Source organism: Taurulus bubalis (genome assembly GCF_910589615.1).
Source record: "Taurulus bubalis genome assembly, chromosome: 14".
Lineage (NCBI taxonomy): Eukaryota > Metazoa > Chordata > Actinopteri > Perciformes > Cottidae > Taurulus > Taurulus bubalis.
This window is the reverse complement of record NC_136602.1, coordinates 16467754-16481272: the sequence shown is the minus strand read 5'-3', so window position 1 is coordinate 16481272 and position 13519 is coordinate 16467754. Positions and strand designations below refer to the sequence as shown.

Below are 13519 nucleotides of genomic sequence, written 5' to 3'. Positions count from 1 at the left end.
TTCTTGGTGTATTGCTGTAGAGGCAGGGCGTCCAGTCTATATGTATACTCTATATTACTTAATGCTGGTTACAGCTCAATTATCTCACATTGCCATTCACCAGGAACAAGGAAAAAAAACTATTCCAATGAGCAATGTATTCAGACATCAAGGTTCATGCCGAGCTTTATACTGGTATCTTACTATAATGGAGGATCGCTGGTCATTTGCACAGCCGAAGGCCTGCTGACCAGCTGTGGTGGTGGTGGTTGGTGGGAGGGGCCTGGAGCGGCCCTGTAATGGACAGGTCCGGGTTGCACACCAAGAGGCAAGACAAAAAAAGCATTGTGGTCCTGATATGAATCTCAATGCCCCCATTTCTACACCTCCCCTCCTGGCCCCACCGGGGATACCTGAGCGAACAAAAGCCATCTCCATGATAAAACACGAGCGTGAGCCCTCAGAGGCAGTGAATGGAGCAGCGACAGAAGCAACACTAAGTGACCGGTGCTAGCTTACAGATTCAACAGCAGTGCATTTATTTATATTATGAAGTCCTCCATTCTTCATCAATTATATGAAAAGCAGAGTGTTCTGTTCAAAATGTACATGTGCTGTGTTGTAGTGGTGCTGTCCTGCATCAAAGCATGCAGGACCTTGAGCAGGAGGGTTCAGTGGGCGTGTACCCCCCAAGCAGTCACAGATGCCAGGCGCAGTCGGGGAAGGAAGCGCCCGGCTCTCCTTCCATGTTAGCCAAGGGAAACTCTCATTTGGGCATAGACCCAAAAAGATACAGAGCCAAAGACCGTGATGCAAACAGGTCCCGTCTTCAGTGCAAACAAACAAGTTTGTCGGCCCGAGGAAGCCATGACATTGACTGTAATTCTTGCACAGCATCTTTGCGTTTATACTGAAGTCTTAAAGGGTCCGTTTACTCAAGTTACAAAAAAAACCGTCTATCTCACCGTGCAGATGAATGGGATTTAATTTGTCGAGGTTTTGAGATTTCTGCCTCCACACTAATACAAAAAAAAATTACATTAAAAAAAATCTCTTTCCAGAATAAATGTTTTTTAAAAAGAGAATCCACAGACCTCACTGCTATCGTTTTTATTGAACCTACTTTCTATCAAAGAACTAGTTCTTATGAAAAATCTTTGGATATTGGGCACTGTTTATGGAAATACATGCTGCTGGTTACATTTCTGGAATAAAAAATTCACAACAAACTAAATCCCATTGCCCTTTATTAGGGTGGGGTCAGAACATCTCAAAACCTGGGCGGGTGAAAAGCAAAACATCTGCATGCCTTGGCATTACTACAGGCAAGTGTCTTTGTAAAGTGGGTGAACAGATCCCTTTAAGTGTCAAATTTTAAGACTTTATGTAGAACAAAACTGTAAATTCCAAGGGTTTCATAGGTAAAATGGTAGATGTAGTTAAAGAGATACAAAGCTGAGGTTAAAGGATGTATACATGCTTGATTAGGGATACAAATTTCCCAAATCTAAATATGGCAAACGCAGCTTTAAACTTCAATAATGTGATGCAAATGAAACAGCAAACACCTCTGACACACACTCAAGCCGTTTCCAATGCTGCAGCAGTATTCATGCAGGCAGGCACGCCTCTGCTTGAAGGTGATGCTGTTCTTGGCCTTGAACTTACAACTCATGTCATGCATCTGCCAGCACAACAGCAGCTACACGGCCCATCGAGGCATTTCAAAAACTGCCTCTTGGAAACGAAGAACACTTGAATTTGACAGTAAAGGATGTGCTAAACCAATGTTTTCAACTCCACAGGGCACAGATCACAGGCACTTTGGGGAAAGTAAAGCATAACCTAAGAACGGGACTGGATTTATTTGTACTGGCTTTTGTTTACCAGATTGATATTTTACAAGTCAAAGTGATCATCCCTATGACTGGATTAAGACTTCCACAAACGAGGGTTTATTTTCAAAGGGACCTGACCTGTAACATCACCGTGTGTTACAGTCAGTGTGGATAGAGAGATTGTTGTGTGTCTGTTGTTAAATGAAGAGCAGTAAGTAAGCAACAGTGGAAAATAACCCTCTCCTACTCAATGCAGGATCCACATTAATCAATGAGAGTTGAGTGGCCGGGGCCCCTCTGGTGAACCAGTCAGAAGTAGTGACTTGCTACCTGCATTACTGATCAGTCATAACTCAGTCATACGGCTACAAAGAGACACCAAAAGACCAAAATGAGACACAAACAGTTTTGCATCACTTTCAGTCTGGGAGCCTTTTACATTTTTACTATTTATTGATATTGTTTCCTATTGGCATTCAATTGTCACACTGAATATACAATGTTACTATTGATAATGTACAGTTTACTATTGTTAATCATGGCGCTTCTATTATTTAAAGAAAGTAAAGTAAAACATTTTATTTGGTTTAATTTACCAATGGAAATGTACATGGAGTGCTTGGTCTGTGCTGCTGGTTATTATTTGTATCCACAACAGTATATTTATATTTTCTCTGTGCACATAAAAGGGGGCGCTTGCTCTGGCTGTGATCATCCCTCAGAACTCACACAATAAATTCACCCCGCGTTTACAACTGAACTGGAAATACTAATCTCAGTGAACCACCATCCATAGTGCAGTTTCTCCCTTAATAGGTCATTCTTTGCCTGAGTGATACTGTGGAAACAACTCTGTGCCATTGTTTCCCATACTTCCTTCTGTGGCTGACGATGAGTCTGTTCTGCAACCAAACCTGATGAAACACAATGTGACTCCACTCAGGATGGATGAGAGATTATAAAAAGTAATCCTGCAGCAACACACAATATTGTTTTCTATGGATAAAATACTTATTGTAGTGGAGAGGTGATGTCATTGCATCATGTCTCTGTCCAGCCAGGTTTAATACTGTATGTTGTTAATACAGCAGCTGTAGCGGCTGCACATCATGAAGGTTTAACCAAGTCCTGGTGCCTTGGACTTCGCAATAAACCTGAAGTTCCTACTAACACATGCTCTGTTGTTTCACCAAGCAGTCCCTGAAGGTATCACATGCCTGCACTCCTGCAGCAGCTCAACGTTCACTCATTTCTGAGCATGACTCCTACCTTGGTCGCTGCATCCTGCTGACGGGGATTCCTCAAAGTTCTGGTCGTCAGGACTTTTCCGTTTCTTCGACATTTGCTGCTCCCTATTCGAGTGATGGATCTATCCACCGGCTGAATCGATATCTGCTGATAACGTGAGACACCTTCAACCGGCAGGATATACAACACAAACAACAGTCTGGGGGGTGGCGAGAAGAGAAACGCGAATTAATCTCAGTCTCATTCATTCAGATCGCTTCTCTGTATGTCCTCTTTGCAGCGTGCTGTGTGCGCAAAGTTACCATGTGGTGGCCAGCCGGGCACCTGGAGACGCAGCGAGGCATTGAGCCGGTCAGCTCCTCAGTCCCGCCGCTATCGGAAAGGATGACAGTCCTGGAGCGTATTTCTCTTGACAAATGATAAGTATTTGCAGACACGGTGCTTTGTCGATCATGTGCGTCGCGGGGTTATAGGCTCAAACCCCGCTCCGGTGGAAGTTACGCACTGGAGGCAACTTGTTGATCCGCGTCTTAAAGTGGGTTGCCAGGTGGTGGGTTTCGTCATTTCGTTTCCTGTCTTTTTTGAATATCAATTTCGTTTTTCAACGTTGTGTGAGGTGTTTAGCTTGAATGGGGCTCGGCGACGTCAGACTTAAAGTCTAATCAGTCATAGATGACGCACAGCCGGCACAACGGGAACTCTTGGGTATCTTGCAGAGTATAGGCCAATATAAACGGAGATTATCTGGAAGTGGTTTGCTCGCTAAAGCACGCCAGAGCGCGTGTCCCGTTGGCAGCATTTGCGCTGCGCACTAAACTGCTGGTAGAAAATAAGGCTCTCCGGCAACATCTGTGACGGAGGAGAGGATTCCTCCCCAGCGAGACGCTGTGGTACAGAGGTGGAGATGGGGGAGCGCGCGGTACGGCAGCCTACCTTCTCCTTTACAACACCACCAATCCACCGTAGAGTAGAACACACTCTATTTGTATGGGACGCTCCTGGAAACCCTCCTAATCCAAGTGCCAGAGTTACATAAATCGAACTAACACGCATGTTGTAAGTGTTGGACCACCAGGGTTGCTTTCACATCAGTGAGCCAGAGAGAAACTTGAGGATAACGCTGTGATTAATGCAGCAGAAGAGTCGTGCATGGTGTTGCGCGTATAGGCTATAGAGGAGGCAGTGACGCCACCGGTCTGGCTCTTACAAATTGCTTGATGGCAGTTTTCCCCTCCGGTGGACTCAGCCTTGAATGCCAGAGAAAAAAAATAATCAGTGCTCCTCGTTTACCAACGCAACAATGGACTGTGCGTGCACTCAAATATCCATTTGGATAAAACTGCAAAGACCATGTCAGATTATCACTTCTACTTTCACACCGTATTTTATTTTATTTAGCTGTGTAAGAGTCACAGATGGGTGCCTGACACCAGTTGAGTAACACTCTTCCTCCTCTCTTAATTTTCTCATATGCTGATTTGTTTATGAACACTCCCGGGTATTCCATTCACTACATATGGTTTAGATTTCCAGAGCTGTTTTACTGTTTCCTTTAACATGTGTCACTTGGATGTCAGAGCAAATAGTTTGGAAAATAAAAAGCTGGGTGTTTTTTGTTGTTGCTGCTGCTGCTGCGTGTGCGTCTATATGCACACATCCGTGGCGGGTTTCTTGCTATAGAGCTATAGTTGCAATGACGCTGATATTTCGTGGTATTTTCTGAAGGCAAACACGCCTCTCTCTCTCTCTCTCTCTCTCTCTCTCTCTCTCTCTCTCTCTCTCTCTCTCTCTCTCTGGCTCTCCCCCCCTCCCATCCCTCATTCACTGCAGCTACTGACGTCAAGACATGCTTGCGTCAATGCTCCCTGCTTTGACAGAGAGCTTTTTTTCCTCTCATTGGGATCATAATAGGATTATTAGGCTGAGAGAAATACCCTGCCTTCATGGCTTTTTAGATTTTTTTTGATAGATGTCGCATTATCTTTTCTCTCTTTAAACATTAGTCCTCATAAGGACATAATTGGCTCTTAAAGCAAATCACAATTGAATGATTGTATATCATTCTAAAATGTGCTTTTTTACTTTAGTTCTTCTATTCAATTTGCAGTCGTTTATAACAGCAATTTGCATGAACCTTTAAATAACAGCAGTGCATTTATTTATAAAATAGTGCACAAAAATGAAGAAATTAACCCCTTTTTTCTTTGGTATAATCTTGTCTTTGCATGATTATTATGACGTATTACTACTGACATTTAAATATCTCTGTACACAGACAAATCAAGCACACACAATAGTATATGCACATGGTGACACGTTAACTATACAGACAGAGCATGTCCTCCACTAGTGAGATGCAGTTGTGTATTCGATTTAACGGATTAGATGTCTGTTCCTTCCTGTCAGTCGGTGGTTGTAATGATGTCCTCAAACACTGACCTTGATCTTCTGGGCTGAGCAGGCTCTGTTGACTGGCCTCGTCTCACTTCAGCCATAATGCTGCGCTTTGAGTCACTCGAGGTCTTAATATTCAAACACCTTACACAGTATACTCTGAACATATTATTAATGTTGCTGAGTGCTCTACTGTAAAACTCATCTATATGCAGCTTAATTAAAACATATATACAAGGAGAATGCTTGTGTGTTTTACTTCTCATTACATTTTAAAAGTATTATATTCAATTTGAATATTCAGTAAGATATAGCTATGCTCACTGGAATTTGCAGAAACTATTTAAACGTGAAAAACATGCATTATCCAACTTTGCAGTTTGAAGCATTTAAAGAACTTGTGAGTGTGACATAAGTTGGTTCCTTTCTGACTAAATGCACGACACAGGAGATGATTATGCGTCATCAAATGTCTTTTGGGAAATTTCTGCCCTCATGTCAGGGAGACGTGAATGGAAACAGAGTGAGAGGGCCAAAGCGGAGCGCTGATCTCTTGGGTTTCATAAGCCGACATCAGTGGACCCTCCATGCAGCCAGCAGTCAAACCCCTCTTTCAGATGTACATGGATGTAATTCCTTACCAACGTGTGAAAAATTCTCCTTCTCTACTTCTCTACTCACAGAAAGGGAGCAGGAGGGTTTGCGTTTTGAAGCTAACATCACAAGTTATAACACAATAAAGAAATTGTAATAACCGATGTTGACAAATGACAAGAAAAAAATACCAAACAACCCAATAAAATGTTCACTTGTCATATTCAAGCATGCATAATAGTGTGATCCTTCAGGATGACAGCAGCATGTTGTTTTTGGACAAAACAAGTTCATTTTAGTTTATGTTGCATTGACTATTGTTTTGTTCTTTTGCAACAGCTGCTGCACCAGTACAGCACATTTGATCATAAACAGCTGCCTGCATGTTACTCATGAACAAACAAAACTAGCAAACACGCATAGGAAGGCTACTGGGATTTTAATGGTTTGGGGATTTTGGGATGTGTTTACAAAGATCTGGTGTTTTGTAGTGGGGCTCAATATATTTAGGGAGCTTGGTTCATTATTCGATTAAACCAGTGCTCCTGTGATTATGAAAATCTTATCAAGAAGCGCTAATCAGATTTGAATTAGACCACTGACCCAATTGTATGTCCCAAGGAACCAAAGAACACTTCAATCAAGCTTTCCCTTATTGTTCCTGGACCTCCATTAATCTGAAGCAACCCTGGAGGTCCCGGGACCTGACTTTGTGAACTACCCCGTGTAGGTTATGACTTGTGTCACTGGAGGATAGTCCAAGCAGGCATTATATATAAGGATCAAATAAATGGGACAAAAATCTGGATGCGTCCTATTTTTCAGTCAATTAAATCACATGGTGTGGTGTGGCATCACAATGGCACAAAAAAAACAAAAAGAACGTTGTGACCAAATTGGGAGAGTTTGGACAATCTAAACAACAACGTAAAGCGCAGTTTAGCAAAGCACATTCCAGTTTTTATTGGCATGTAGCTGGCTTAAAAAACAGCCACTTGAGAGACCTTAACATGATTTATGATATGGAGGTTGTATCATCTGCATAGCAGAATATTGACATGAGATCCCCCTTTTCATTTCATTTTTTAAATAATCTGAAACCAAATATCTTCAATGGCATCACTGTGGTACAAAGCAATTGTCTATTTACACCTCAATTACTTTCACATTTACATTATAAACAATGTACAATTTTCAACTCCACATTGTTTTTGCCTTCTGCTGTGTTTTCATGAAGCTATGCTTAATATAAGCAGGTTAAATGGATTTTGGTTTACAAACATTAAAAAATAAGTTTATCCTGCTATGCTGAACAAAAACATTAGTGAAAATCGATCAAAAATAAGGGCAAACATATTAATTTTGTTTCTTGAGTTGAAAACACATAACACTTGCTGATTTATTGAGACCAAAGCCCATTTTTAAAGGGTCAAAAACTCAAAGCCTTTCAAAACTCAAAAGTTTCTTATTAATTAAGAAGTGAAGAATTCTGTGTCCATTCATTCAGGATTAATTCAAGCGCCCAAAAACTCAAAACAGTCCTTTTGTCCGTGAAATTTGGTTTTAGGCAACAAATAAAACCTCCTTAATTTGGGATTGATTCTTCCTTTAAATCACAGCAGATCCAACAGCCTGCAGACTTCATTTAATGGCCGTCTCTCTTCAAGCTTGCAGACTCTTCCATCAGAGGGACGGAGGAGTCACAGGAGTCCAAGATAAAGGCAGCCGCCCGTGTGCGGTCGTGTCATACTGAGTTGTGTCATGCACTTCCGTTGCTGTGCCGCTGTCGTACAGAGGAGAGCCAGTAGAGGGCGCTGTGACGGAGTGAGACAGGCTCATGCTCGGGTAGGGGCTGCTGGACCCTCGGAGGAACTGGGAGCTCAGGCTGTTGTTCATCCCTCCATTCTGGGACACGGGAGTCAGGGTCGAGTTACTCACCGGCCACAGGCTGGTGTACTGGCTGGACAGAGACACGGAGAGAAGACGTCTTACTCAGCTTTTCTTTGGAGGTTTTAGAAGTGCAACTTATGCAAAAGGTTAAAGATGCAATTATTTTTTGTAAAAACATTTAAAAAATCTAACATTTAAAGAGAATGTGAAGAGGCCACAGTGCACAGAATATCATTAAAACAAGAAATGCATCAAAATACTGTACTCATGTAGTTTTTTTCCCCCAACAATGGCTGATATACAAGCGTTTGTCTTTTCTTTTCTCACCATACTGTTTGCATGTTTATCTTATTATCTGTGTTTATCTTACACTTGTGATACTTGAATATTTAGCAGTTGTCCTGCTCTGTTTTCTTGTTTTGTAAATGAGTTATTCTTTCTGTCTATGCCATCTTTTTTGTGGTTGTGAGTTGTTATGATTTCATTTGATGCAATAAAAAAAAAATCACAACACAAACCTAGAGTTGTTAGAGGTGGGATTGTGGGCCATGGGCATCATGCTGGAGTGTGTTGGCATCTGTAGACCGGACCAGTTATCGTGGCTCGAGAGCATCGACAGACAGGCTGGCGAGCTATCGGAGTAACTGACTGTAACACACGAGATAAGCACTGGTTCACTTGTGATTTCAAATATATTTGTCAGAACTCCTGTTGCTTTCCCAGTATGATTCAAGACTTCCTGTCCCCCTGATATCAGTATGACAGTTGAAGGTGTGTTTATTCTCTCCATACATTCCAGCCCAACCATTTACAGCTTTGTGGCTCCGCTCACACAAAAGCCAGAGGAATGCAAGACATTCTGTGCTCAGCGACATTTGTTTGCGTTTCTTGTTAATAGCCAGGGAGGAAGTGGTGTAACTCCTGGATGTGTGAAGGTAAAGGCTGGAAGAGAACACTCACTGGGCGAGGTTGTCCGATGGGCGTACGGACTGGCGTAAGGGGAAGAGCGGTGGTTTCTTAGGGAGGTGTAGCGCTCACAGCCGTGGGATGGCGAGAGGGAGATGGGACTCCCAAACTGGCTGTGAGGACTGGCAGGAGGACAAAGAGCGCCTGTGCCTGGAATAAACCAACCACCTACTGGTTCCACAGAGAGGAGACACATGATGAAGCATATGAGCACCACAATGTGACATGGAATCAGAAGAAATAACACAATACTCACATTGAGAATAAGTCGACTGCTGGTTGTCAAAAGCATCTTCTCTCGTGTCTTTGTGATCACTTCTGAAAATTTTTGATTTGATTCATGATATACTTTAAACAATGTTAAACTAAACATTCACACTTCTTAAAGACATTAATTACATGTTGTTGTGAAACTATGTGGATTCTTACCTCTCTTTCACATCCAGGAAGGCCTTGGCAAAAGGGTTATGCTTTATTTTAAGAGAAGTTATCTAAAATCCAAAACATAAATTACAAGAAAAATCATGATTGTGTTTTTCCAACATTAAAAATAAAAGGTATACAAAATGCTGTGCGTAAATGTGCGTAAATTACGCACACATTTCGCGCGCATACGATACTCATTATTGATGTGAGTAATATTACTTTTTCAATATATATATATATATATATATATATATATATATATATATATATATATATATATATATATATATATATATGTGTATTGCCATATATGTATTGCCAACCTCTTCGTTTTGGTATGCTGTAACTGCAATGAACTGTGTCTCTGGGAAAGCGTGGCTGGTAATCATCCTCCTTGGGCCTCCAACCCGGACTATATGTATGCGTGGCTCGTACTTGTGCAAGGAATTTAACATTATCTGAAGAAAAAACAGTTCAACACGAAGATGGTTATTTAAAATGCAAGATGTATAATTTCCAAGTGTATTTTTTACTTTTATTTCGGGAATGTTCAAAAGAAAATGTAAAAGACTGAACTGTTTGTTTTTTCTTCCAAAGAAGAAAAACAAGGAAATACAATATCGCGCATGCTCTCTTCTACTTGCCTGGCCTCCGCCGTTGAGTTTATTGGTGAGTTTGACTTTACTAAAGGAGACGGGCGCTTTCATCCAATGCGCCCCAAAGTTTGGAGAGTCCGGGTGGATGTACACGCAGCTGGGGGTTTGAGGTTCAGGTTTGCCTCCAGGGACCCACTCCCCGTTCACGTATTTCCACCTGTGATTGTCTCCAGATACAAAGTCCAGCAAAAAAGAATACATGGCGTTCGGGTCCAATCCAGACACGTTCACTTTCATCACCGGAAACATGCGCCTGAATAAAAAGAACGAATGATCAAAAATGATTATTTATATTTCACATTTTATTGTATTTTGTATTGTATACTGTGTGTTTGTATTCAAGCTCACCTGCCATTCTTTGTAACTATCATTTCATTCGTAAGGTCCTTAAATTTCTGCCAAAGCTCGTTCTCATCCAGGGATAGTTTCAGTTCCTTCTCCGTGGGGTCGCCCTTCTCGCTGCCGGCCAGCAGCTCACTCTCCACGGCACTGAGGAGGTGGTCCACCCGGCTCTGACTGGCCTTCCCGGGACACTCTCCGGCGCCTGTGGCCATCCTGTCCAGCAGCTCCAGGGCTGAATAGATGTAATCACAGTTCTTAGTGGAAACTAAAAACTAAACCGCTTTCCTCTTTTTGCGTCTCCACAAAGACAATCAGTTATCTCAGGACAGTGGACGTCACTAACAGCTCCCAGATATATAGGCCGAAGAGAAGCTCCGTCTCAGGATGGGTGTTTGGAGCAGAGATGGTTGGCTCATCTCCTCTTTGATCTTTGCGGGCTTGCCACCGATTGGCTCGGAGGAGCCATATCATTGAGGTCCACAGGATGGCAGCTTCTTGAATAACGCAGTTTAGCCCACTTTATTACATCAACCTGTAAACATTGACACTTAGATCAAAGCCACACCTGCTGAACCCAAACCACTGTGAGGCTGAGCCTGGTTGGTCTTCAGTCCCTGAGGTCTCAGGTTTAGACCCAGTATGGTTTCTTAAATTTAGGAATATTGCCTACTTTTATGATAACAACTTGTCAAAATGTTATATGTTGACACATTGTTGGTAAAACAGTTTAGGCCATTTTCAAGAAACTTGGGACGTTTTCAGTTGTGTGTTTGTGGTTTAACATGTTGTCAATTTGGTGAAAGAATAAGCTCTCTAAAATGAGTGAATGAATATGTAAATTACTGCATAAATAGACACGAGCAAATAGATGAAAATGATGCTCAAGTGTAATAACCCCGTCCTTAACAATTACATCTGCATCATCACCCATTCTGATCACAGCTCAAATAGTGAAATGATATTATTGTAAAACTTTTATTTCAGAAAACACACACACATCTATCTATGACTCAAATTAATATTTGACGGACATATACAAATATTTTGATAAAGTATTAAAATGTTGTATGACATAAAAGTCTAATATTGTGACATGAAATGGAATAAACATGTTTGTAGATAAATATAAAATGTATATTTTCCATATGTTACAACATACTTTATAACATTACATTGCAGATAATAAGAGATGCTGTGGTGAAATCTTCAATCATATGTAGTTTCTCCATAGCTTGATCCCATGGTCAATTATCTAAAGGTATAAAAACAAAAAAAATTACATTTTGAAATAAACAATGCAATCTTTACAAAAAATGAATTAAATCAGAGAAATATTTGTAACCTCCACATGCTTTTGTTGACACACATCTTCAATGGATAGAGGATCAGGTGTTTTGCGGCAGCACACTGCTGTGTCCCAAACCAGAGTCTCACAAAACGGGTGTCTGCCAAGAAAACACCCACACACACACATGCACAATGCAGAGTGACAATCAGACTTTTGTCTCCAACAAACAAATCAAATAAATATGCTTCATGTATGCCTCCATGCACCTGGCCGAGGTCATTCTGCTCGGCTGCTGAGGACCCGAGGGCCCGTCATCCCAGACACCTCTTGGCTGTTTCTGAGAGCAGAGCGGCGGCCGCTTGGTTTGGCTCGTCTTCCGTTGTGTGGAGTCAATGACGGGAAGCATCTAAGGAGGAACACGGTTGGAAAAAAGTATCTCGCTGATAACTCAATTCACGAAACACATGATTTACATCCTGTGTACGAGTCATGCTCACAAATAACTCCTGCCTTCTGGTAACTTTATTTGGCGTGACCTGTTGCCATGGTGGCTTCCAGAGGAAAAACAAACACACGTTTAAGGCAGATAGTGTGTGGCAGCTACGTGTTAGCTTCCATAGCGCTCTGTAGTGTTGTGTTGTGTTGTGGCTGGTTTGTGTTACTAACCAAATCTTGGTTGCCTCGCTCCTCCTGCCAGCTCAGTGAGTCTGTCTCCCTGTCCAGCAGTCTGGACCGGAGTTCACAGCAAGCAGAGAAAAACAAACCTCACCCAGTTTTAAAGAGCAGTGGAAAGACTCCTAATGTGCTTCTGAACTAAACGTATAGAAGAAAGGTTTAATTGTCCATGTCAGTGCAGCATTTCCTTGATGTCTCTGCCTGTTTGCTGAATTACCGTTTAGAGCAAGCCATGTTTGTCAAACAAAGATCATGCATTCGTCTCAGCCGACTCAAGTAAATCTCCGCTTTTCTGCTCGTCTCAGGAACCTCAGGGATAATCTGTGATTGAGACAAAGTAGTAAACAGGAGCGTTTACCACTGTGCTGGACTGCCACGCAGTGTAAATAAAAGACGGCTGACCTACCAAATCAGGCGTCCTGCTCTGGAAGCTCCTCATAAAGTGAGGCTGTAGGGTTGCACATGTGGGGGCTTTCATCTGTGGGTGGCACATATTACGTTAATCTATCATTTCCTTGTCCATTACTCATTTTGTAATTTAAAAAAGAGAAGTCCCCTTGTATACAAGCTGAGGTAGCCATGGTGTAAAAGTCATAGGTGTCACAGCCAGTGTCATTTCCCACAATGCTAGTGTCTCGTTTGGCGCCTCTCTCTCCTCCTCCAACACTCCACCCGCTAACTGTCACACTAGGCCACTTCCTGTTGTGGGCCTGCAGCACTGTGAATTAATGTTATTGATGTATATGGTGCTCTACAGATCCCCCGGCCCATTCATTCCTCAAAGGATACAATGTAGGTGCAACTCAAATAAACTTCACAGTCAAGTCTGCATTCAGTTTGCTTTGGTAAAGCTAAAAGGAAAGAGTGTTTTTTTCTATCTTTTAACCATTTACTTCAAATCACTTAACGTTATTGCTCATCATTTTTATAGGAGAATACCAGAATTTTAAAATACATGACAGATTCTGATATTATCCTTCCAGGCCACCATTAATTTACATTCCACCCAGTAGGGTATGCTGTGATTTTACTTAAAGTTTGGCATTGCTGCGTGGTAATGTAGTTTATCTGTGAAGATTGATTAAAACAATGCTGATTAACATAATAAAATGAAAGGAAGCCATCTGGCAAAATGTGTGTTGGGAAAAACACATTGACATATCTAAAGCAAGTCAAACAGTTTTCATATAAACTATATCCTTTGATGGGCTCAAAGATGATGA

General features: G+C 41.7%; 3 protein-coding genes across 4 annotated transcripts in view; all 3 read right to left on the bottom strand.

The window, feature by feature from the left end:
- Positions 1-3159, bottom strand: part of pde10a (phosphodiesterase 10A) — a gene marked incomplete at its 5' end in the record, with an annotated part of 47084 nt that extends 43925 nt beyond the window's left edge. For both annotated transcript variants that reach the window (XM_079229276.1, XM_079229277.1), the window contains one exon: positions 3087-3159. In XM_079229276.1, the coding sequence (XP_079085402.1) occupies positions 3087-3159 (73 nt within the window). The remainder of the gene's footprint in view (positions 1-3086) is intronic.
- A 4550-nt stretch (positions 3160-7709) lies between these two features.
- Positions 7710-10545, bottom strand: tbxtb (T-box transcription factor Tb; the record flags this gene model as incomplete). Its single annotated transcript, XM_079230301.1, has 8 exons — positions 7710-8013; positions 8462-8591; positions 8904-9080; positions 9166-9227; positions 9339-9400; positions 9659-9793; positions 9980-10244; positions 10340-10545. 8 exons carry the CDS (start codon positions 10543-10545, stop codon positions 7737-7739), a joined length of 1314 nt encoding a protein of 437 aa, XP_079086427.1. The 3' UTR covers positions 7710-7736.
- A 931-nt stretch (positions 10546-11476) lies between these two features.
- Positions 11477-12605, bottom strand: LOC306746690 (uncharacterized protein). The gene is made up of 6 exons (XM_079229642.1): positions 12514-12605; positions 12288-12348; positions 12119-12172; positions 11888-12027; positions 11676-11778; positions 11477-11585 (listed from the first exon to the last, which is right to left on the bottom strand). The coding sequence occupies exons 1-6, from the start codon at positions 12552-12554 to the stop codon at positions 11544-11546; spliced, it is 441 nt and encodes a 146-aa protein (XP_079085768.1). The 5' UTR covers positions 12555-12605; the 3' UTR covers positions 11477-11543.
- Between the last annotated feature and the right edge of the window lie 914 nt (positions 12606-13519).